Genomic DNA, 27,206 nt, shown 5'->3' with positions numbered 1-27,206 from the left:
GCATCTGCAGAACAGCTCAGAGATATTGTTATGTGTATTCCTTGAGGGGGAACCAGGACCCTGCCCCAAGTTTGCACTGTTGTATCTTTTGACTGTTCCTCCCGTGTCTCCACATCCATTCCCTTCCCTAATTAGCGACTGTTTGAACCTGCTCACTGGAACTCAGGAAAGGTCATGGAGGCTGAATAAAGCCTATTTCCTGTAATCAAGAAATGGGGACACAGACAGGCTTTTGTGGCTAGGAGCCCCACAGGATCCTACTTTGTTTCGGTGTATGTGCAGAGAGAAGAAAAGGTTCAAGATGGAGAGGGTCTATTTCCTGGTTCCCAGTGGCTTTCTTGCCTCTGGTCCCATCCTGAGACCCAGCTGTACTCTGCCCTTGAGTTTTATAAGGCACCCTTGCATCCATATTCTAAACCTTCCCCTTTTTAACCCAGCTAGAGAGTGACCCAGTGTATTTCCTGAGTCCTCTATCTTCCATTTCCCTCAGAACACTGACCCTGCATTTCGTACACAGGGGGAGGCACTTTCTCCTATTTAGGGCCCACGGATGACTAGGTTCCTTTACCTGCATTTATATCTCCAGTTTGCCTGTAGCTAACATAGAACCTGTCGTCGCTAGGGGAATGCTTATTACTCCATCCCTCAGTTTCCACAGACTTCCAGTCCACTTTCAGGAGAGACAGTAGGGGAAGGAGGGAGCATTTCTATCCCTTATGGTCTCTAACTCACTCTTCTGCACAGAAAGAGCAGCTACTTCTTTCACTGAGATTGGGAGAAGTGACTGGAGTCACAGAGTAGGCATTTTCTTCTCTCTTACTTGCTCTTGTTTCACTGTGGAAAGAAAGTGTAGAGGCCTCACAATCCTTTCCCATCGGTCCTTCATCCTCCCTGGGTAAAGGGAGACTGCAGATCTCCTTGTACATGTCTTGGCAAACATCAACCCTTCAGACCTGATTCTTTGCTGGGAGTTGGTGTGGGGAGGAGGGGAAGCAGTGGGCTGGTGAGGGCAATAAAGTCCCAAGATCTAGACTTGTGGAGGGGAGACAGAGCATGTGAAGAAGGCTTATCTGGGCTGCAGATCCAAGAGACGTTCTCCAGCCTTCCTTTATACACAGTAAAGTAATATTTGATCCTTGATTCCTGAGTCTATTTCTAAACTGGGTAAACCATTTAGAGGAAAGAATACAATTGGTCCCTCAGGATCCTCACCAGTCTTGAAGATACTTTAAGGAATGTTGAGTGCCATGAAAGAAATAAATATCTAACTACAGAATTAGGTGCACTCATGAAGACTCTGCTGTGTGATTGCCTATTAAAAGATGTGTAATCTACCAGGGTATCTTTGTTGTTCTCCTTTATTTCCTAAACTGGTAATAGGTAACATATTCTACCTAGTGACTGTAGTTGAAAATCTTCGTCTTTCTTGATTCCTTTCTTTTTCTCATTAACCTCATCAAAATCAACAACTCCTATTGATTTTACCTTCCCAGGGTTTCCTCTGTTCTTATGGCACTGCTTAAGTTCAGGTCTTTTTATCCCTAGGTTTTTTTTTTTTTTTTTTTTTTTTTTGCGGTACGCTGGGCATCTCACTGCTGTGGCCTCTCCCTTTGCGGAGCACAGGCTCCGGACGCTCAGGCCCAGCGGCCATGGCTCACGGGCCTATCCGCTTCACGGCATGTGGGATCCTCCCGGACCGGGGCACGAACTTGTGTCCCCTGCATCAGCAGGCGGACTCTCAACCACTGCACCACCAGGGAAGCCCTATCCCTAGTTTTAATCACTGCTGAATCTTTCTGGTTGTCTTCTTGCCTCCAACCCCTTTCACACTGTAGCAAGAGTTACCTTTGTGAAATAAACCTGATGAGGTCAGTGCCCTGACTAAAATCCTTAGGTAGTCCTACAACCTTTTGCCTGTAGGACAATCTGAATGTACAAGACCTATCACAATCTGCCCCAGTCTACAATCAGCAAGTTCACTTTCTTCCATCATGCTTTATGATGTTCCAGCATCTCTACATCTGTAGCACCATGCCCCAACCTGATACCCCAGATTTATATACTCATCATTTCTTCGTACATGCTATTAAATGCCCAACCATTTCACTGTGCCTGAAACATTGTTTCGCAGGCCTCTCTGACTCAAGAACAACCCTTTTATCCCTGGCTAAGATTTAAATCTTATGTGAATTTGGTACCCTTCGTGCTCCTCGTTGCTATTTCCAAACGAATCTCATTCTCTTTCCTCCCTAGACACTCTCAGAGTTGTCTCATGTAAATAAATTATATTACTCATTGTTCATCATTGTTGATGTCGCTCACCATCCCCTAGATAATACCCCTTTATATCCCACTGATTTTAGTTCTTGGTTCACTTTCACTCTCTCCAGTTCTGCTAATGTCTCAATTCTTTGAAGATTGCTATATACACAGTAGACGACTCTAGACTATCAGTTTCTTGAATTCCTCTCTTCCAGTGATCCAGCCCTCCACACCACCCAGGCCATTCATTTATATATTCATAACCCTAGACCTTCTCATTACCAGTAATCTCTCCATAATCTCAGTTTAATTCATTCCATTCTCTAACCATAACCTCCATCCATCCCTCTAGTGCCCCAGTTCCAACTTCACCAGGATCTCTAATCCACTGATCTTTCTATCTTTTCACTGTCTCTAACCTTCTTAATAGTCTCTCTTTCTCCTCTCCTGATTCATCTTAAATTCCACAATCAATCAATATACTCACTTCTTTTCATATACCCTCAGTTCCTTGTTGTACTCACTTGACAAAACCACAACCCTGGTTAAATTCATCTCTTTACCTAATTTGTGCCTTCATTCATGCAAAAGAATGCGCTGAAGACAAATGCTCTTGATTATGAACCTCAAGTGAACCCATATGCTGCTTGATGATCATATTATTTTTCTCCCATCTAAAGTCAATCCCTCCACTTGCAAACTAGATCCCATCTTGTCTTACTTACTCAGTGACGTTGCTCTAGCAATTCTCCCATTTCCTCTCCTCAATCACAGATGTCTCCCTCTCTACCAAATCTTTCCCATCAGTCTACAAACTCAATCAAATTATTTCTCCCACCTTAAAAACAAAAACAAAAAAACCTTCTCTTGGCCCTACTTCCCTTGCTTGATACAGCCTTATTTGCAAATATGCTTCCCTTTCTAGCAAAACTCCTTGAACAACTTGTCTATATTCATTCTCTGCAATTCTTTTTCTCCCATATTCATAACTGCTCCAACCCAGCTTTTGTTCCTACTTACTTATCAAAGCTGCATGGTCAATTCTCAGTTCTCCTCTTACTTGACTTATTAGAAAGAGTTGATATAGTCAGTCCCTCTGGCCTCCTTGATATACTTTCTTCACTGGGCTTCCAAAACACTCCACTCTAGCTTTACTTTATTGCTCATGCCTTAGTCTCCTTTGCTGTTTTTTCCTCTCCTTCCCAAACTCTTAACCTTTAACTGCTCCAGGGCTCACCCTTTGTCTTCCTCTCATTTTCACTCGTCTTTTTGGCACTCTCACCCAGAATCACAACTCTGAATACCATCTCTATGGTAATTTTCCATCTCCAGCCCAGACTTCTCTCCTGAACTTCAGACTGGCCTATTCAGTGAGTTCCTCAATATCTTCACTTGGTGTCATCTAAAAACTCACACATGTTGACTTTAAGCTGTTGTGATTCCTGATCTTTCACCATGAAAATGGTTTCACTACCAACTTTCTGTACCTCAAATGATAGAAACTATGTTCTGGTTCAGTCCCAAACCTTTACTCTCATCTTTGACTTCCCTTTATTACACTCACACACACAGTCATTTAGCAAATAGAATTGGCTTTAATTTCAAACATAGCCAGAACCCAAACACTTCTCACTACCATCAGTGCTACCACCCTAGTCTGAGCCACCATTACTTCTCTCCTGAATTACTGCAATACGATAATTTAGGGATTAGGAAAGTTGGGGGGGGGTTTGTTTGTTTGTTTTTGTAAAAGGGCCATATAGTAAATATTTTCTGCTTTTCAGGCCATATGGTCATTGTGGTAATGCCTCACTTCTGCCATTATAGTGCAATTGGGCATAGCTGTGTTCCAGTACAAGTTTAGTTACAAAAAAGCAACAAGCTGAATTTGGACCATGAGCCATAATTTACCAGATCCTGGTCTATCTGGTCTCTTTGCTTTTATCCTCACCCCCACTATTATCCTTTCTCAACACAGCAGCCAGAGGAATCCTTTTAAAACACAGGTCATATCATGTCACTTCTCTGCTCAAAACTCTGCAAAGGCCTCCTTTCTCGATCAGAATAAAAGTAAGAGCCCTTTCCATAACGTATAAGACCCTGTGTGATCTGGCCCAAGTCATATCCCTAAAGCTCCTATCTTATTACACTCTCTCCCTCATCCACTCTGCTGCAGCTGCACTGACCTCCTTGTTGTTTCTCAAATAGTCTAGGCACACTCAAGACTTGGGGCATTTGCACCAGGTGCCTCCTCTTCCCCCAGGTGTCCATATGGCCAGTGCTCTTACCCTCTTAACTTTGTTCAAATGCCACCTCTTCAATAAAACCAATACTGGCCACTATTTGAAATTATAACCTTCCTCCGTGACTCTCAATCCCCCTCACTCTATTTTTCCCTTTTACTTTCCAAAAATTTGCCACCTAACATTAAAAAAATAATTTACTAATTTCTATTTACTGCATTCCTATTTCTCCTAGAATACAAGCTCCACAAGGCCAGTGATCTTTGGCTTTTATTCCCTGTGTAACCTGAGACCCTAGAGCAGTGCAAGGCATATTTTTTTCAAAAAATATTTGTTGAATGAATGGAATCTGTGTGGCCTCCCTCAAATCCCAGAGATGTAGTGAGTCACTCTATTTTGTATATTACTTTAATTCTTTGTTCATGCTATTGTTTTAGTCCTCTTTACCCTGATTTATAATTATTTATGTATCTCTCTTGCCCATTACAGTGTCATGATCTTCTTGGACATTTTCTATATGTATATTTGCAGTAAGTAATACAGCCTGTCACACAGCAAAAGGACAAATAATGCCAACTTAATGAACAAAGGTGCTGTATGTGCATAGTTCTCTGACACCAAATCATTAACTCTGCAAGTCAGTTATTATTTTAAAAGTCTCTCCTCAACCCCAGCTCTAGATACAAGTATATACACACACTACTAATTGAGATAATTTAAAACTATTTTTCACATATTTGCTTAATTAACTTGCAGTGACCTCTGCAAAAGCACTGGCCTCTGATGATTGTAAGAGGTAGTTTTCTGGTATAGACACCAAAGCATCAAAGAGTCAGCTAGAACTAAGGAAAGCAATAACACAACTGGTTTTAATTACTCATGACAGGCAGCTGAGTATATCTGACACAGGTCTTCTCCCCAATACATCACTCAAAACAGGCCAGTTACAGGAAATGGTGGAGAAAAAAAAAAGCCAGAATGGGGCCAAAATGTGTCCACAATATAAAGCAGATCATCTTTCACGTGGATGACCTTGTTCATTTTGTGTTATATTTTTACGATGGTCCTGAATGTATAAAATTGCTGACCCCTTAAGACTTGGCATGCTTCTATACTGATGCTGAGGAGGGGTGGCTCAGGTTCTCAGAAGAGGAGATAGGTGAAGACTGTGCCTATTCATGAGTCACTGTATAAACCAAGGGGTCCTCCAAAGTTAATCTAGAATGGCAGGCATGTTTGTGATTAATTCATCTGTGAAGTAGAGGTGAGCAACTTCTACTTCTCCTCAACATTCACAGAAGAATTAACTTCATCGAAACTGGTTGGTTCTTTGGACTTGTTGCTTAGCAGGTAACAGGTGAGGATTCACCTGTGAGTCACTTTGTTAACACCTACTCTCAACTTTAACATATCTCTCTTACGAGGTACACCCTCCCACCTAATGAAACGATGGGCTTTGGTTGGTCATATCCTTGAGTCGGCTCCTGTTAAAAAAAAGAGATTTCCTAATCAGGCAGGATTTTACCGCAGGACCTAATTTTCTTGCTACAATCTCCTCCCAGATGCTTGTATGATCCCTGAGCTCACTGCCTTCTTATTTCTGTGCATTTCCTGGTTCTTGCCAGCTTGCACTGTTTGATCACTCTTTTGTCCAGTCTTGCACATTCCAGTGCTCGTGGAACTTCAGAAGCCCTTGGTTTTTCCTGATGCTTTGCTCTGATTCCTGTTTGATGCCTCCAGAAACACAGACTGCCTCCTGAGTCTTCCTACTTTTATACTTTCAATAAAAGTTGGAGTTCCTGCAGTGTGCTAGGGCATTTGCTAAAGACTGAGACTCTAACATGAATGCTCCATTAAGAAGCTCAGAATTTAATAGAGGAAATGGCAAGTAAGCAGGCAATTACAATGCACATGATAAGTACTGTAATACGTTAAGCAGAGGGTATGAGGGTAGCATAGAGTAGCGGCATCTAAGCCAGCACCTGGGGGGTGAGGGAAGCTTTCCTAGAGCCAATAACATCTATGCAGTCTGAGCCAGACAAAAGAAGAATGAGAGATGTTCTATTCTAAGGAAGTAACGTCAATAAATGCCATGAGCCATAAATCATAGCTCCTTTAGAGATCTATAAGTATTGATAATTAAGTACGGCTGCAGGGGATGTGGGAAAACTGAGGCTGGAGATGGAAGCCAGGGTTAGATCACAAAAGGCTTTATATGTCATTCTAAGGTGATGGGAATTCATCGTATCAGTGATGGGGAGTCACTGAAAGTTTATACATAACATGGTCAGATTATGTTTTAGAAAGATTGGCATCAGCGTGGAGAATAGATTTCACCATCTAGCTACTTCCCTGAACCTGGCCTGCTTTCTTGCCTGCACTGTCTTATCTTCCTTTGACTCTAAAGGGCCCAGTTCGACACCCTTTTCCCTATCAGTGTCCTCAAACAAAACTAATGAATCATTTTGAGACCTTACAAAAATACCAGTTATTTGATCCCATTTCACAGAATCAAACTCTCACAGAGACAGAGCCTGGGAATCTCTATTTTATAAAAATTGCCCAAAGGATCCTGGGGCAGTTGGACTATGGACAGAATTTGTGAACTAATGTAGATTGTCACTTATAATACAACAGAGATGTGTTGATAAACATCAGCAACGTGTATGGCTTACTGAATTAGATTGAAGATGGCTGGAGTAGGTCTCACTCCAAATGTCTTCTTTCTACAGCATTAGAAGACCAAAACAATCAGCCCCTTACTTGGAACCTCAAGATCTTTCCCTTGTTCTTTGAATAACATGTCCAGACCTTCACATGACCTATTAGGCAGCATGATTTGGCTCCGATGGCCTCATCTCTCAAGCTACTCTTCCCTTTACCTTGTACTAATTATCAACTTGTTAAAGAGAGGGGATGTTGATACATTTACTCACCAGTTTCTACATTCTCAATTAAATTACAGAGAGATATGGTTTGGGGAAACTTTGTGAAACAATAAAGATCTGGAAATTTTCTAAGGAGAATGGAAAATGATTTGATTTAGGATGAGAAAAAGGACTGCTGCTCAACCTCAAAGACTCCCCTGAGTTAAAGATCATACATCCATATTCATAGGACAAGTCTGTTATTTCCTCCTTGAGGAGCCAAGGAGCAGAGAAAATGGACAATTTTGTCAATCAGCATGTGAGTACTGGCAAAGCGTAAAGTCAAGAAGTAAGAGAATAAGGGTGCTCAGGTAAAAGAAACAGAAAATTCCTGTGATGGGCCAAAAAGGAAGATTCAGTTAATTTGCTCCAAGACACGAAGGATGAAAACCTGAGTACCCTTGTTTTGTCATATTACTCAGTCTGTTTGGTAATGATCCCCCATTTTATTTAATTCTGGTCTCTGGCTTCTCCACCAATGGTTCTAACTCACATTCTGTTACGTTACCCTAGAGCACTGTGAACAACATTCTGCAGCTGGAAGGTGCCAGTGGCAGAGTAAGTGACATAATTTTCCAGGACATAAATGAAACTACCTAGGTAAGGTTATATCAAGGTAGTAAATGTTTTAGAATAATTGTTTTCCTCCTAAGTTAGAGATATGACTTACAAACATGATTTTTATGGTGATAGCATATCCATACAATAGACTTTCTTTACTTAAATTGATTGCATTTCATAGAAGACTCGATATATATCAAAACACAAATGTCCTTCACATGAAGATATGAGAGTGTTTCAAATACAGTAGCTGTTATATTTAAACATTCTGCTAATAAAAATTAATTACATTTTTGTTTTTGAAAGATTTTAGATAATTTTTAATTAAACCAATGCCTTAAATTAATCCAGTTAGTTCAATTTTCAGGTTTATCATTTCGTTTCTCTTTCCAATGTACAGTCATATCAATCAAGGAAACAGGAGCAGCTGCAATGAAGCAAGTTGTGTTGGAAGCCAATGGCTAAAATTAGATTATCAATGACATTTACTTATATGTTCACAGCTGAAATTTCAAGGGTAAAACATTTTCTCCTGAAAGGAGACACTTTCCCATCACTGAAATGCAGACTTTTGTTATCAAATTATATCCATATTACATCACTGGGTGGTGAAACTGACCCAAAATAGAAAGTGAAACCATAGTCTTTTTTTCTGCTAAAGCTAAAGACAAAATTAAGTAATGGAATTGTTTTTATAAGATTATTTTGACTGGTGCCTTCTTAATTAGGGGGAGATTTTTATCTAGAGAAGTAGTATTCCCAAGGAGGAAGGAAGTATAATGAATCTAGCATGAGGGCAGAGAAAGGTGGTCTAGGCTTTACCCCACCCACCCTAAACTACTCTATAATGCAAATCTTCAGAGACCAAGGCAGTTTAGATTTTGTGAACGTTGCTCCCTTTTCTGTTTTTTGTGTACACTTGTACAGTTTAGCAGTTTTTCCAGATGCCACTTTCCATTTCTCTTTTGGAAAATCCACAGAGTGTGTGCATGTACTTACATAATTAGTGGAAACATGTACATATTACATCAGTCATTTCCAAACATGCTGTAGTCCCTTCCCTTCACTCCTACGTGAATTACAAGGGGCACCTCAGAGGAGAACACCTCTTCCCAAAGCACTACTGTGCAGTGCAGCTGTTCACTCCCACTGCTGGTCAGTAGTGTCCATCGCTATGCAGTGCAAACATCCACACTGGGATGCACTGCTCTGGAAAGCCGTCCTGCTTCTCCTGGCCCAGCACCACCAGCCCACTCTTCCTAATGAGGCTCTGGAGGATGTCCATATCCCGAGTCACACAGATGGAAGACGTCAGACAGATGGAAGATGCAGCCCTCCCGAGCCACATTGTCCTTCAGTATGATGATGCCCTTTTCTTTCAGGCCATTTCGGCACCGGGAAAGAAATGTAAGGTCTTTAATGGTCAGGTACCCTACAGGTGAGGCCAAGTAAAAGGGGGAACAGGATGAAAGGGTGGGTGTGAAAGGAGGTGAGTAGGAAAGATGGACCAACCACAAGGCTACAAATCAGGAGCTCATTTGTTCACTCAGTCATGAATTATTTAATAGCCTGAATTGTTTTGCTGCAGGAGGCTTTGAGAATTTAGATAAGAGGACAGGTATCTTCTTTGAGGTGAATCAGTGTACGCTCTATAAAATAGATATTATCCTACCTAGTCTATCTACCTCCCAGGCACAAGATAAACTATTGCTCATCCCTTGGGTTCCCTCCATGTCCCCTGGACAGCCCAACTCTGTCATCATTCCTCTGTGGCTCACACACACACACACACACACACTCAGACCAAAATCCAATTCACCGCTGTCTCATTTCCTGGGAATTTAAATCTAAGAAAGTCTAGTTTTTCCAGTAAATGGAGATAGACTCTTTTTGTCCCCACTTTTAAAAGTTTTTCAAATATTTAGGTTTCTTCTATGATTTAGGTTGGTCCAAAGGCACTCCGTCCCTAAGGATGGGAATTGTCAAGCTTGTTCAGAGGATGTTATGGGAGAAACCTGGAGGACCAGAGCTTTGGGGGAGTTCCCATGATACCTAAGGCTAGCTAACTGTTCTAAGCACAACTATAGCCAGACCTCCCTTTGAGTCCTTGTTCCACCTCCACAAATCCTCCAATCAGCCCCATGTGTTTTCTTCTTCTCTATCTGGAAAGGGGAGAGTGGCAGATGCAATGCCATGCAGGACTAACCAGAGACCCACTGAATCCAGATGACATCGTATCTCCCCAGTGGGGGTGTGAATTCCTTCAGACTATAGCAGTGGTAGCTTTCTACCTTGCCCCCTCTGACCTGCAGGTAGTTCTGTGCCTCGAGGAGGAACGATTCCATCATGTCCACCAGTTCCACAGTGTTGAAAACCAGCAACAGGACATGCTTGCTGACCCTTCCTATCCCAGAGCCGCAATCCAGGGCACAGTCTGTCCCAGCTCTCCCAGGCCCCTGCAGAAAGGTACCTTGTGGAATACTTCAGGAACACACTCACCCTGAGTTTGGACACTCAATTACCTCTTTAAATAAACTTTATTTGGGTCAATTTCATATAATTAAATGTACTATTTTAAGTATACCATTCAATGAGTTTGGACAAATGTATACAGGCATGTAAACACTACCACAATCAAGTTATAAAATATTCAATGACTTTTTTCAAAGAAAATCCAAACATGTCTAGTTTTTGCCTTCTTTATTTTATTCAAATATAGGTCTTTCAAAGAATTTCAAAATAGGATTTTAGAAAATAATGTCTTAAGTTTGAAAACTGGGTAATTTTCTCTAAGATAAATGGGCCTTCAAAAGCCCTATGAAAATAGAACTTTGTTAACTGTAAATTTGGGTCAAACCCACAGCTAAATGGACCTGCACCGTAGCTTATTGCCTTGTTAAGAAAAGAGAGAGCAAAGCAGTGAGAGTCTTTCAGAGTTTCAAAATTACTTTTCAAATTCATGCAATGAAAACATTTCAGTTCATACTGGGATGGATAACTGAAATTTTATTTTTTTCAGAACTGATTTTGGGGGCTCTGAATTATCTACTATTCTTGTGTGGAAGATAATTTTTAAGACTTGAGCTGAGGAAATGCAAACTGTTCCATTCTCAGGCCAGGATTTTACTTCAAACTCAGCCTCAATGGCACACAGCACATTCATGAGGATAAAAGGTGGTTGCAGCAAAGTCTCCTTGTCTCTTTTCATGCTAAAAATTGTCTTCTGCTTTTATACCAGAAGCTACATGAGTTACTGGGCACAAAAGCCCTGAAATTTTTTTAAAGAAAATCTCTGCATTAAATTAACTGAGGGTGAAAGATGAATAGGGGGTAGAGGTAGGAGGAAATAAGCCAATAAAAACTTTCTCAAACTTGCTTCTATAAAGTAATATACACATATACATATATGTATGTGTATATGACCAGTATATATCTATGATATGTATATGTTTATATATGTGTATGTGCATATATACATATATATGTATATATATGGATATGTGTGTGTGTGTGTGTGTGTGTGTGTGTGTGTATATAAGATTCAGCTGGTCTAAATTATTTGGTCACAGTTGGGATGGCTGCTGAATAGGTTTTGTGCTAGAAATTACAGTAACAAGATACTTGAAGTTGTCAATCAAGATCTTAAGGAGAAAGTCTACTCTTGATTTCTCAGGACCTAAGGGTTTTTTTTTTTTTAAAATAAATTGGCTAAGGATCAAAAGGTGAAGTTTAAGCAGAAGGAAACATCAGAAATGCTGCTTTCCAGTCCACTCAAAAGGCCTTCCTTACAGCAAGAACAAAGAAGAACAAAAAGTGAAGTAATTGTAGTTTCTTTTCAGAGGAAATAATAATAATCATGATTGATTGACTGCTTGTGTGTAGCAAGCTCTTTGCATCCAGAATAACTATAGTAATCAAAAAGCCCCACAAGATAATGATTATTCTCCAATTTGGAGATGAGGACCCTTAGACTTTTTTAATATCACCCAGCTAATGGCAGAACTAGAATTTGAACAGTGAACTGTGTGAATCCAAAGCCAGTTCTACCTTAGGGCTGTCACCTTGAGTGCCACAACTCTGATTCCCTTGGTAGTAGCTGTCTAACGTTACGTTGAAGAGAATTCTAAGGCTTCATTCAAACTTATCAGGAAGAGGTCTATGATTGATTAGTTATGTCTGCCTTGAGTATGGGAAGGGGAAGTGGTAGTACATGTGCCATTTGTTTGCCATTCCTACTTATAATATGCTACATCCCTCATTCAGATATTATAATTTAAACTAAGCTAATTCATTAAAAGGTCTAGGCTAAAGTTTTATGTTATGAAGGCCATAAAAGTAGCATCTTTTAAATAAATTTATAACATAAACAAGATGGAGGGAAATATAGGGAAATTATTTTAAGCTACTGAAAATGACTTTAGTTGAAATCTGTGTGCTCAACTAGAGATTCTCATTATAATTTTTTCTTATCATTATTTGGCCCTAAAGCCTCTACTGATCATGTTGCTCACATTATTATAGCAAGTGGTTTTAAAAATTGAACCATGGGACAATAAAACAGAGACAACAGAGATCTATGCCAGAGGATTTAAAGAAGGTTATAATAGCTCAACTCTTTTTTCTCAATGAACAAATAACTATGAAGCTGTTCTGGTTAAAGTGAGGCAGGGCCTCACCCACTCAGCCTTCCTATCATTCTTCCAATAAGCCCTTGAAGGATCTCAGCACAACCCTGGAGTTTTAAAACCATTCATGTCTAATCTCCCTACTTTTTCAGACAAAGAAACTGGGGCCCAAAGAGGTGAAATATTTGCAATAGAACTTCCTTGAAAATGCGCATCCTCTGATGTGTATTTTTCACCAACTTAGACCTGTGATATCTGACCGCATTTATCCTTGAAACAAGTTATTTACAAATACAAAATATGCCTTTCACTCAAATCCTGAGCACCTTAGCCCTTTGCCACTACTGCCTAGTTCTCTTCATTGCATATCACTCCACTTGGTTGGCACTACCTCTCATATCCTGGCACCACGTTTATTCCTCTGTCTCTCATTCACATGCAGCACCTCTGAGAAGGGACATTTAAAGGCTGATCTTGGGAACAACATCTCTAGCCTCTTGGATATCATGGCTGCCCACTATTGCGATTGGATTGAAGTTTGATGCTCTTCCATGAATGTGACCAGAACTACATACAATGTGTGATTTCAAGACAAGATGTTTTGTTATTTTCATTTATTATCTTATCTTCATATTTATGGATTCATATAAAATAGTGAAATATTCTTAGAAATTTCATTTCCATTTTGATTCTGCCTATGTATTTTGTTTTGAAGAATATTATTTTACCTTCTTTCCATTGGAGTTTAAAACTAAAATGAGGGCTTCCCTGGTGGCGCAGTGGTTGAGAGTCCACCTGCTGATGCAGGGGACATGGGTTTTGCCCCGGTCCGGGAAGATCCCACATGCCGTGGAGCGGCTGGGCCTGTGAGCCATGGCCACTGAGCCTGCATGTCCGGAGCCTGTGCTCCACAATGGGAGAGGCCACAGCAGTGAGAGGCCCGTGTACCGCAAAAAAAAAAAAAAAAACTAAAATGAAAGTGCTAAATGCCACTTTAAAAAAACCATGAAATACAAGTTAGCCCCAAATTTTTTAGTCATCCAATCTCTGAGAAATGTCAAGAGATAAATATCATCAAATACCAATTACTTTTTATAAATTTCTACTTTCCCCAATAGAAAGCTAGAAGTAAGGAATGTTATCAGCTATGCTGTTGACATCATCTTGGTATCATTTGTTTATTTGCTAAAGTAAGCACATTTGCAACAAGTTTAAACACCTTTTCCCACTGTCTCATGTCACTAAGTGTTGAAAGGAAAGAAAAACTTTAAATTAAACAATCTGTCTTTTCCCAGTTGACACAAGGATAAATCATGTCAGATACTCATATTCCCTAACTCCTTGTATCTTGACCTGGATACTAATTTAGCATATTATTAAGGTCAAAGTACCAAAATATCATTTCTTTAAAAAGACTGTGTTTGTACTTAGTTAGAGGTCACAGCTTCACAATGAGCCTAGTCTACTAAGAAGGACTCCTTATATTTGTTTGAAAAGAGCAGGCTGCTCTTTTCCAACATAAATATGCAAGCACAAGGCTGTTTCCTTTCCCGAGTCCATGGGCGTGTGTATGGGCTCTGTCTGACCAGCATCCCTGTGGTCAGCTTGGCATTCCACATGGAGTGACAAGACAGCTGGATTACTAACTAAGCTTCTGAAATGCACTGGGATCAAAGTCAGCCTCACCATGAGGCGAGCAGGAGGGATTGCTCTTGGCCAGACTGGAGGAGAGTTGAGGTCTGTGGTACACACACACACACACACACACACACACACAAAGCAGGGATTTTTCTGCTTCATGAGACAAATGGAAAAAATATGTCGTGGATAAGAGCAGGGAGTTTGGTGTCAGACAGACCTTGCCAGGCGTTAAGTCCCAGCTCTGTCTCTTACCAACTGTGTAACCTTGAAAACTTACTTAACCTCTCCAAGCCTCAGTTTCCACAACTGTGAAAATAAGAAATGATAATAGTACTTACCTCACAGAATTGTTATGAAGAGTAAATAAGACAGTGCTTCTAAAGTGCTTATCAGAGTGACTGACTATCTCAGAAAAAGTGCTCAGTGAAATCAGTCAGCAACACTCATTTAAAAATATTCCAGGTTAACCTGACCTAGAAATAGCCCCAGCCAACATCTCTAGCTCCATAGTCCTTTATGGCCACAGATGATGTCCACTTTGGCCCAATGGGTGCTCCATCCTGATCCTTTTTTCTATACTCAGGCAAAGGGTGCTCCAGGGAAGCTGGATGTGAAGTGAACCTCACCTCAACACTAGGGATATTATTAATGTTATGCTTCTAAATAGGTTGACAACATAACCCCAAATATTCATAATATTCTTAATGTTTCCTTCATTAGAATAAAATGGACACCAAATTTCAAACGAATGACTTCATAGAGAATTGGAACAAAACCTATTTGCTGGGTAGGATTTTGTTCTCAGTAGAACCAACAACAGCTTTATTGTGAGGGTTAAGTCTATTCTAACAACTGAATGAAGCTCCTTAAAATATAATGAATGCATTTTATGAAAGCTTGTTATTAGTAGTAGTAGCAATACATTAGATTTATTGGGCAATAATTATGTGCACTAAAGTAAGCACTTGACTTATATTATCTCGTTTGAGCTTCACATTATCCTATGAGGTGAGTTCTGTGGTTATGCCCTAGTCACAGGTGAAAAATTGAGGTTTAAGAGCATTTAAGGAATAAGCCCAAGGTTGCTTATACAGTAAGAAGAACTGTAATGACTCTAGAGCCCAAGATTTTGACCCCTACAATATATGATCCATCTTCATATGGCATGGAAGTAAGGAAGTGGAGTTTCACCCAACACCAAGTCTACAAAGGGATCACATTCTTTCAAGGCAATGTCTCAACTATGTATAGAATAATATAAAGAGATTCTACTATACTTACCACTTTTAGACTGAACATAAGCTTGCATTTCCTTACAACATTGAATTTTTATTACAGGGACTCAAAAAATCACCCCCAAATCCAAAATGGCATGATCTCTCATCAATCATCTGGGTATCAACTGTTTATCTATGAGACTCTGAAAGAGAAGTCTTCTTTTTTTTTTTTTTTTTTTTTTTGCGGTACGCAGGCTTCTCACTGTTGTGGCCTCTCCCGTTGTGGAGCACAGGCTCCGGACGCACAGGCTCAGCGGCCATGGCTCACGGGCCCAGCCGCTCTGCGGCATGTGGGATCTTCCCAGACCAGGGCACGAACCCGTGTCCCCTGCATCAGCAGGCGGACTCTCAACCACTGCGCCACCAGGGAAGCCCAAGAGAAGTCTTCTTAATCCACTAATTGTAATATTAACACTGCTAGTCCACCTTCCCCTGTAGCATAAGAAATTAGCTGGTGCTAGGAGGGTGAAATGCCAAGTGGGACAAACCAGTCATTTAATGTGACCTATCCTTTCTGAACATCTTAAAACAGGCTTTCACACTAAACTCTTGGCAGAGCCATAGTGCTTTAATATGACTTAAGCAACAACACAGAAGCATGTGAGCTCAATGTTTGCAAGGACTTTGCCTCCTCATCAAACTGCAGTTGGATAACTCACCCCAACAAATTTCCTAAGAAATTCCTGAGAGGCCTGGATATCTGGGTTGGACAGTTCAATGAAATTTCCCATCATACCTTCTTCTGTAGCTGGTACTTCTTGGTAGAAGAGTTTAGCTCTGGCATAGAACTGCATCTCACCATTGATGACTTGACTTGTTAAAGCACACAATTTCACTGCAAATGAAATATTATTAATATTTATCAGTATTTAAATGGCAGAACAAGTTTATTCTTATCATGCATTGAATTTCCTCTTAGAAGCCTGCAAATTTGTGCTGTGGAAGAAAGGGTATTAGTTTGATGTCAGAAGATCTGGGTTTGAGTTCTGGCTCAGTGACTTACTTGCTATGTAACCTTGGGTAAAGTTCTTAACTCCTATGATCTTCAGGTATCTCATGCATAAATCACAATCATGTGGCATTTTCATGATTTAATAACACTAGAGTTTAATTTTAAAAATAGCTTGTCACTGTATTAAAAAAAGCTGAACAGTGTTTGCTACAGTAGAATAAATAATATCGCAAGCTTCAAAGTAACTTTTACCTTTGACCTCCAAATATTTTATGAGAATTTAATCACTAATCTTTACTTCTAATCACGAGGTAGATTACGCATAGCTATTTTTTCATCTCTTTTTTTATGCAACTCATACCCAAATATCTCTTTGTACCAACATTACAGAAAATGTGCTTGAGCTCTATCTTCTGAAAATAAAATAATAAAAAGAAATATAATATTTATTGAGCAACTATTCTGTACCAGGTAGTGTACTAGGCATATTCACATATACTATGTCATTTCATTATTTCAGGTATTTTAAGACATTTATTTTTAGAAAAACATGTGTTTTACTTCTGAGGGGTAAATGAGTATGCATTTAAGTGTGTTTTTTAAACCAAAAGGCACACTTGCAGATATAAAATATTTTCATTAGAGGATATTCAGAAGGAAATGATAGAAAGTGAGATAAAAGGGAGAAACTTATGGTTCAAGATTGTAGGCTGAAAACATGCATTTGTCCTCCCTGCTCCCCAGTATTCCCCAAGAATCGCTTTAATAAACTCAACCCTTAACAATGTAGAAAATGAGAAGGGGCCACCAATGGATTCATGATTTCAACAAATTTCTGAAAGACAAAAACAGATAAAGTAGATGGAACAGAGCTAAAGAATTTACAGCTCGGGATAGTTGCAAAAGGAAGTAAGAGTTAATAAAAAAAAAAAATCTGTCTACAGGCCAACTGGTGAGGTGACCAATGCACTCCCCACAAAAGTGACAAGCAGCACAGCTATAATCCTAGGGAGGGTAAATATGTCTCTTCTCTAAAAAAAAGGAAAAAAAATTAATTAAGTGCCTTAGGAGAAAAAGACCAGTTAATGTTGGAATCCTAGAACACTACTCATTCTAGCATATAGAGGATTCCAAGTACCTCATTTGCTCATACTCAGAGTCTGGCAAGATCTACCAGCAAATGTAGAGCTTCTTGTCATCCTTTCTATTCAGTGGAGAAGTATATAACAGAGGAAACCTTCTCCATTACCTAAAATCATTACCTAAAATCCTTCATTTCTAACTATGGATAAACAATGATTTCCAAACACATGGGGGTAAAATGGCAGTCTGAAAAACAAAGATACAGATAGACAATCAAAACTGACCCCAAAGGAAATAGAAATAATCCAGGAAATGAATGAGAATTTAAACCAAAACTAAACAAAAACTTACATCCTTGAAGAGGTATAAGAACAGGTGTATCCATAAATCAAAGATGTCAAGAAAATGATAATTTAAAGAATAATAAAGAATTCTTAGAAATTAAAATTTTGATTACCAAACACTTTGGAATATAACGTTGAGTAAATTATCAGGACATAAAGGAAAAGATAGATATGGAAAATAGAAGTAAAAAGATTAGAGCTATAAAGACTTAATTCATGTACTCCCCTGGTGGCGCAGTGGTTAAGAATCCACCTGCCAATGCAGGGGACACGGGTTCGAGCCCGGTCCGGGAAGATCCCACATGCCATGGAGCAACTAAGCCTGTGTGCCACAACTACTGAGCCTGTGCTCTAGAGCCCGTGAGCCACAACTACTGAGCCTGCACACTACAGCTACTGAAGCCTGCACGCCTACAGCCTGTGCTCCGCAATAAGAGAAGCCACCACAATGAGAAGCCTGCGCACCGCAACAAAGAGTAGCCCCCACTCACCGCAACTAGAGAAAGCCCGCGTGCAGCAATGAAAACCCAGCAGAGCCAAAAAGATATAAATAAATAAATAAAAGTTGTATGAGTTGAAAGTGCTAAGTACATTCCATCAGTGCTCAGAATTCAATGAAAAGAATGAGCTATGATCAAAAAGAAAATTTGAAAAATATTTAAAAAAAAAAGACAATTCAGAAGACCCAACATCAAGCTAATTAGGAGTCTCAAAAACAGAAAATGGAGGGAAGAAAATTATTACAGAAATAATAGAAAACAATTTCCTAGAGCTGAAAGAGACTATAAGGTCCAAAAGTACTGAGCAGTATGGATTTAAAAATGCTAATAATTAAATAAAAGTCACATTTATACATATCCTTAGGAAATTTCAAATCACAAAGAGTAATGAGAAGATCATTAAGTTATTTAGAGAGAAAAAGTTTGTTGACCTTCAAGTAGGGTTGCCAGATTTAGCAAATAAAAATACAGGACACACAATTAGTTTTGAATTTTAGATAATCAATGGATAATCTATTAGTATAAATACACTTGAAATATCACACATTGCATGGGACATACTTATACTAAAAAATTGTTCATTGATTATCTTTTTTTTTGGCGGTATGCGGGCCTCTCACTGTTGTGGCCTCTCCCATTGCGGAGCACAGGCTCCGGACACGCAGGCTCAGTGGCCATGGCTCACGGGCCCAGCCGCTCCGCGGCATGTGGGATCCTCCCAGACCGGGGCACGAACCCGTGTCCCCTGCATCGGCAGGCGGACTCTCAACCTCTGTGCCACCAGGGAAGCCCCATTGATTATCTTAAATTTAAATTTAGCCGGCTTTTTATATTTTATCTGGCAATCCTATGTTCAAAGAACTAGAATCAGGCTTAGAATCAGATCTCATCAGAAACCCTGGAAAACAGTGGAGCAGTGTCATCAATATTCTGAGGGAAAATTATTTTGAGGCTAAAATTTGTTACCATTCAAATGGTGAAAGAATATTTACCTCCCATGGATTCATCCTTCAGAAGTTTTTTGAAGCTATATTCCAGCCCAATGAGGGTTAAAATCAAGAGAAGATATACAATGAAAGACAATGAAATTAACCCAGGAATCCAATGAAAAGAAATCCCAAAATGACAGATACTAACAGATCTAGAAAGAAATCAGCTTATATTACAACAGAAAACATAGGCTTTAAAAAAATATCTTCAGGAAGTAGAATGAACTGGATTCTGGGTAATAGATAGTAGGTAAGAAGTAAGGAGACATAGTGATATTCTTAGGAAGACATATTTTTAACCTCAATCAACAAAAATAAAAGACAGTTGAAAATTCTAAGTAAAATATACAACAGTATAAAAATGTTACAATCAGGATATGAAGCAAACCAAAATATGACATAATTTTATGTAGAAGGAGTATAAGAAAAGACAATCTATTTAACCTTAACTAGGAACATTTTTCTTCAGGTAAACAAAGATTGTGACATTGGACTAATGCACTACCTGGCTTTGAATTGAACAATGGTTACATAATCCCAAATTTTGATTCTAAAAGTTAAAAATCCAATAAACACTACTACTATCCATTTTAGTATGCTTCATCTGTGGAGCTAAATCAGTATTTCCCAACTTGAAAACACTGGATGTGGCCAACATTTGGACCCTTGAATGATCATGAATTTGCTTAAAGGGGTATAGGAATCAGTTCCCATGTACTTTATTTTCTAGAGACTAACAATGTTATATACTATATCTCCCATATATATTAACCAACAATAGATTGTCATTTAAAAAATACAAATCTTTTAAAACTATTAATAATATATAGATTTTTTGACATTTTATACTCAAGTTAGTTACTGATTGAGAAAATAAAACATTAAAAGGAGCACCCTTATGTTCAAAAACATTGGAAACCACTGACCTACACCAGTCCCCCTTCCCTAGTACTTGGTAAAGTGTTGTGTAATCAGGTAGCTCAAGAAATGCTGATAATTTCAACAGGGACAACAAAAATTAATCTTCGCCATGCCAAAAACATGACTGTTCCAAATTCTTCTGTATGTCTCAGAAAAGCAGGCTAGGAAATCACAGCTTACAAAGTCTTCCCAGAGTTGAATGCTTCTTGGGATCACAGGCAAGCCACAGCCCAGTACTCTCTCATTGATCCAACCAAAGCAGCAAAACAGCCACACTCATCATCACCTGGTTAAGTCAACAAGTTGGTGGAGTTTATTAAAACCCTTAATCTGGAAATGGGAATGGTCCATTATGCCAGCAACATTTAGACTACAAGTGAATGCCAAGTTCAGCAGGGGTCAGACTCAATAGGTAAGTTTTTATGGTAATGGGTTTGTCACCTAATTGACAGGAACATTTCACTAAAAAGATATATGAGGTGTAATGGCCAGCCCCAGGTTCTCCCTTCTTGATAGCTCCTGCAATGGTGCCAGTTGATTCAGATAAGGTTATCAGTCATCAGCCTGTGCCTTTTTATTATAGAAATACATCTAGTGGCTTATTCTTGCATGATTGCAATGTTTTTGTGAAACTTGGGGTAGTCTAAGACAGAGGCTAGACACCCTATTAGTTCTTGATATAATATGGTACTTATTTCTTGACCTACATTATGAGTTGAACTCCCAAGGACCTTCCAATGGCTTACTTGTTACAAAAATAAAAATAAAGTACATGTGAATTTGCCCTGAAGAAGAATAAAGATCTCATGAACTCTCTAAGAAAAATTTTGTTGAGAGATAAGTGTCTATGTTTGCTGAGTACCTTTTTCCTTTTCTCTTTTTAATAGTTGGATATAACTATGTTAGACTTTATTCCAAACGTTAGACCTGTTTGTCAACTGAAAATTGACCTGGGAGTCTTCAGAGGATATGTAGGCTAGATTTAAATGGTAAGTTTGAAATGATCGGAGATAGAATATTGAATCAAGTTAGTCTATAAGAGAAAAGAAAGTCCAACTAGAAGATGCCCTTATGAAGTGTAAGATCTCCCATAAAAGAGGTTTGTAGGTGATGACTTCTCATTTTAGCCATTAAAGAAGTAATGGTAAAAATTTAAGGAAGGAAGAAAGAAGTGAGGGAGGGAGGGAGGAAGGGAGGATGGAAAGAAGGAAGGGAGGAAGGAAGGAAAATGTACCTGGGCACAATGGAATATTACTCAGCCATAAAAGGAAGAAAATCCTGCTATTTGTGACAACATGGATGGACCTTGTGGGCATTATACTAGGTGAAATAAATCAGAGAAAGATAAATAATGTATGATCTTACTTACATATGGAATCTAAAAAAAACCAAAGTCATACCTGTGTTTTCACCAACAGGAAATGGTAGGAAGTGGGATTTTATCAATGTTCCTGGTAAAATCCAAGGGTCTGTGTGTGCCAGAATGCTAGAAAGTCATCATTAACAAGTCTCAGAATTACCCTGAGAGGTCCTCTAGGTTTTATTTCTTCCCTGCATGCTTTAGGTGTCTGGTGTTTCTTGCCTCTAAAATAATGCACTGCCTATCCTGAAAGTTTTAGTGGGTTTTTTTCTTTTCAACTGAGAGCTATTTCAGTGTTCCCTAAATTCTTTTCAGCCTTCAACACAAATAACGTAAGCAGAGGTGGAAAAGGAGGGAAAATACACTTTCCCCTCTTTAGCAAGAATGTACTCAAGCTCCCACCACACATCACATCCCCTGCCCACTTGGCTGAGTGTCTTCCTAACTCTATTCCAACTTGAGTGTTCTGCCTGACCCACTGTCAAATTTGGAAAGGTCAGAATTCAGGTGAAGATACTGGGGACAGATTTTTCATGGTGAGAGTTTGCATCAGAAGAGTCAGAAGCTGATTCAGCAGTCACCACGCCTCCTCTGCACCTCTGCAGCATCCTGCAGTGGTCTGCATCACGATTTCCACATTCCACAAAAATTATCTCTGTAGGTCTCTCTCCTACACTAGACTCTCAGGATAAAGCTCTATTTTATTTTCCTTGTAATCCTAGGACTTACAATTACACTTAACACATAGCAGGCCTCCTTTAAACGTTCACTGAATAAAGGAATATTGTCTTGCTTTTTGTTCTTTGAATAATACACAGGTTCAGCAAAGTAGTGAATGGCTATAAGGAAAAACCAGCATAATCACAAATAAGTCACACTTTTTGCAGTTTACGAAAAACTATAGGAGGATATATCTTCTCTCCTAATTAGGCATACCCAAATAATAAAAAATATTAGCTATCACTGATCAAATATGTATATATGTGCTACATATGCTAAGCATTTATATCTAACTGAATATGTAAGATAAATGTGATTATCTGCAGAAGAAAACAGGGCATCAAGAGGTTAAGTAAACTGCCAGTGAGTGACACAACTGGGATTTAAACCTAGGTCTATTTAAATCCAAAACTCATATTTCATCCATCTAACACAGGGTATCTGAAAGTCTGCTAAATAAAGGGAAATTATCTGGTTCTTCATTTCTTTAAAGTGAAAAAATGATCTTACAGCATTTGTACTGCAAAGGTAACAATAAACATTTGGAAAATGTATCACTGTACAAAAAGTTGTGCAGCAATGCCTACCACAGGCATGAAATCAATTTGAAAAATGCCAAGAGTTGTATGCTGAGTTTCATTTGGAAGTTCCAAGTGTATTATAGGAAATGTTTTTATTAATTCTAGTTTTTAATTGCGATGGCAAAGGCATGGCCATTGTTCTCAATTTCCTCCTCAGAGCCTAATTCTCTAAAAACGGGTAAGTGAAGGGGGGTTGGTTACTAACCATTAGTGGGTACCTCCTATGTTCCAGGCATTATGCTAGGCACTCTCACTCATGTCATCTCTTCACACTCTGATCCTCACAACGACACTACAAAACTGGGATTATAATCATCATTTTACAGGTAAGTAATGAGAAAATCAGAAAGATTTAGTAACTTACTCAATATTACACAGAAATGAAGCATCACAGCCAGGCCCTAACCCAAACCTATTTAAATGCAAAGTCTTAAGTCAGAAAGAGAAAAACAAATACCGTATTCCATATACATGGAATCTAAAAATAAAAGCGGTTTTGAAGAACCTAGGTGCAGGACAGGAATAAAGATGCAGACGTAGTGAATGAACTTCAGGACACAGGGAGGGGGAAGGGTAAGCTGAGACGAAGTGAGACAGTGGCATGGACATATATACAGCACCAAATACACTACCTAGAGGGGTGGGATAGGGAGGGTGGGAGGGAGATGCAAGAGGGAGGGGATATGGGGATATATGTATACGTATAGCTGATTCACTTTGTTATACAGCAGAAACTAACACACCACTGTAAAGCAATTATACTCCAATAAAGATGTTAAAAATAAACAAACAAACAAACAAGTAAATAAATGCAAAGCCTTTGTTCCTTTTGCTAAACCACGTGGAACTATTGCTCTAAATGTGAAGTTAAACTAAGCCTTTAACAATGTCCAGGAGTAATAGATTCTTGCTCAATATATAATTAATAAATATTCGCTGACTTCTATGTACTAGAAATATGCTGTGGATAGTGCTAGAAGAATTACTGAGGAGTAATTATATGAACATCTCCAGTTGGGCCATATATAGGCCCCTGCATGCACTGGTCTACAAACTGGAGATTTATATGAATTGTTTTCCTATTCTACTTCTGATTTGTTCACAAACAGCCACCTTTGGAAAATTCATTCACTCCAAGCCTCCAACTGAATTTGGGCTGGTAAAACTAGATTATATGAACCTACTCACTGGCTGCCCATCTTGTTGATTATCTCAGTAGAAAGCCAGTGCTCCTCATAGACTATGTTTTGTATTCCTGTCAATTCAAAAAAATGTGGTAAAACTTATATTGCGCCTCTCATTTGTCAAGTTGCCATTTACACTGGGAGGCAGCATGATTTTGTGGTTAAAAAAGACAGACCATGGAGCTAGACTGCCTGGATTCTAATCCTGCTCTACACTCGCTACCACATGCTCTTTGGCAAGTTACTTACTTCCTCTGTTCCTCAGATATAGGCTGGAGAAAATAACGGCACCACATAATAGAGATGTTGTGAGGATTAACTGAGATAATATATGTAAACCACTGAGAATAGTAATAAGCTTGTTCCCATTTCTTTGTGAAGACCTGTCGTATTCAATGGCATAGCTAAGTTCTCCATTGGAGATTTTGAATATGCATGCTCTTGCTTCTCCATGAATCACTGAGGCTAGCCGGGGATATTTCAGCAAATGTCCCCATGACTGAATGTCACTGCACGGTGTGCTGGTGTGAGCCTGGCTGCCTAACACAGGCAGTTGGAGGGAGGAAGGAAGGAAAGAAGGAATCAAAGAGTCCGGTTAGCCACTGTTCTTCCCATAACTACCCCAAACAACAAACTCTCTGTGCAGACTCTACAGTAGGGTTCCCCAACCTTTTTAAAGAAGGGCTTTATTTTCATTTCTATGAAGTCTTGAAATCACCAGGAGGAGGGGAAGCCAACTCTAAAACACTTCAGTGGGGCTGAGTTTTATTTCCAAACTGAAAAGACTAATATCCACGGCAGCCTGAAAACTCCCATATAGCAAATTAAGCTTATCCTCTTCGGTAATGCCTGTTCTAAGGAAGGCTACGTGGTGACTTTAAAAGAGATCTGACTCTAAGGAAGGAGATAAAAAGCTAATGCTTACTGAGCGTTGGCTAGTTTCACATATATAATTGCATTGAATCCTCCAACAGCCCCACAGTTTTGAGGAAAATGATGCTCAGAGACTTTCGTAACTTGCAGAGGTGATTTTCTCTACCACTAGCAGTGCTAGAATTTGGACTCAGGACATTGGTAACCTGCAATTAATTATTAGTAAGGGGCCCTTAATTTGTCTAATAAATATTTATTGGGGTCTTTCAATTCATCTTTAGCTACTTTCAGAGATGAGTTTCTTTTCTAATAATTATTTTTAAAATTTGGCAGTCATCTGCCCCTTAGTGAACCTCTCATAAGTTATTGTAATTAATATCTTTCTCCAGACTAATGCAACATGAGCCAACAAGCTACTGTTATTGAGGTGTGGCCCAAAGAGCGTCTCCAGAAAAGCAATGCTCTGACAATATGTGGAGTGGTCAGAACGTCATCACCTTCCAAATAGACTGCTCTAATTTTTCCATTTGAATACAAATGAGGTGTACACTATGTCCTAAAAGAATTACTCATGCGTAGTGCTATCTACCAGAAAGAGCCCTGGTCTTGGGTTCTTGCTTTGGTATCTAGATGAGACCTATCTAGATTAGATCTCACCATCTCTGAATTTTCTTTTCCTCACTTGAAAAAATAAGATAGGGGGCGAGAGTGAGAAGGTGGGTGGAAAAATAATAATACCCTATTTATCACATAGCATGGCTGTGAGGATCAAATAGAGTCATGAATGAGAAATTTTTATAAGACATACATATAAATATAAGATGAAAGTATTTGTACGTCTAGAGTTAAAGATTCCCTTCAGAAATGGACTTATAGAAAGAGACTTTGGTAAGCTGCTAACATAGTTTTGAATGCAATACAAAGAATTATGTAGCTCCTTTCACGTCTGGAAACCCTGGCCACATCAAGTGTACAATGGGGCTTTCAGCAAGCTTAACAAAGCAGACTGGGGTTGATACACACTGTTCCTGCTTTCATGGGGGGGAAATATAAATCAAAGGGAGATACTTTACTCCTTAATCGCAAGTTATTTCCTCTTCAGTGTTGTTAAGAGTGCCCTGAAGTAACCATTTTCACAGAGGCTGAGAAAAGTGGTGTAGACAAACCAGATAAGCTTTTTATTGCCCTATTGTCCAATTCCCTGAAAACTAGAGGAAATAACTAAAATGGAGACAGACTACAGCCCAGTTTTTTTCTTAATATTCAAAGACCAAACTAAAATCTGCTCCTTTTAAGCTCTTGGACTATTATCGTAATTTAGAAAGGTCAGAAAGGATTATGTGGAGTGTGTGCTCATGCATACAAACACACACACACACTCACACACAGCCACACACACCAACAACCTTGATCTATTATTGTTTAGCCTTTTTAAAAAATTCTTTGTTGATATGCTTCTGTATTAATATTCTCATCTTTGAGTTACCTAATTTGCCCATCTCTAAATTTTTGCAAATATTAAAAATGTCCTTCCAAACTCAAGAAATTAATTTCTATAATCCTGACACTCAGGCAACCAACACCCAGAGAAGCAAGTTACCCTTGTCTGAGGTGCATGGAAGTCCCAAAATAGAGGCTTGCCCTGCCAGGCAATACTTGATCTTTGCACTTTCCATAAAAGAATGCCATTGAAACATTTAAGCCCACTGACATTGGTTGTTGTGTCCTTTTTATCTGAAAAGTGTCCTTGTTCTAATTCCTTTTGCAAAAGCCCCACAATCTCACACAGTTGCTCCAGTCATTTCTTGTCCCTTATCTAGTTGCTCTGACTCACTTACCCAGGGGAATATTTTCCAGCAGGTAGAGATAGCTGCGAAAGAAGTCATTGCAAATGGCTTTGTGAAGAATAAAGGACATGCTATGCCGACTGAGTTCATCATTGGTCTTCTGCCTGCGGGATCTGAAGGCAAAGTGGGCTCCCAGGTAGGCCATGGTGAAAGGGGATAATAGTTATCCCTACAGAAGAAGGAAGCTTGCCTGGCTGTTTCTTTGTATTAACTTTCTCTTCCTACACGAACTTGAAACTGTCATTTTAAACCAGCCCCTGTCCATCTGTATCAGGAGAGGTGTCACGGGGTTTGGGGGGAGGGGCGGCAGACACGG

The 27,206-nt window shown here is 39.3% G+C and overlaps 1 protein-coding gene across 1 annotated transcript; it reads right to left on the bottom strand.

Moving 5' to 3' along the window:
* Window positions 1-9,133: 9,133 nt before the first annotated feature.
* On the bottom strand, window positions 9,134-27,035 carry NTMT2 (N-terminal Xaa-Pro-Lys N-methyltransferase 2; the record flags this gene model as incomplete). Its single annotated transcript, XM_081224625.1, is given in 7 exon segments — window positions 9,134-9,163; window positions 9,165-9,302; window positions 9,304-9,425; window positions 10,200-10,464; window positions 16,196-16,371; window positions 19,408-19,556; window positions 26,878-27,035. Coding segments are annotated over 7 exon segments (1,038 nt in total).
* Between the last annotated feature and the right edge of the window lie 171 nt (window positions 27,036-27,206).

Source organism: Mesoplodon bidens, assembly GCF_964165515.1.
Source record: "Mesoplodon bidens genome assembly, chromosome: 2".
In the NCBI taxonomy this organism is placed as follows: domain Eukaryota; kingdom Metazoa; phylum Chordata; class Mammalia; order Artiodactyla; family Ziphiidae; genus Mesoplodon; species Mesoplodon bidens.
The sequence above is the reverse complement of the archived record's forward strand: the minus strand, read 5'-3'. Positions and strand labels throughout refer to the sequence as shown.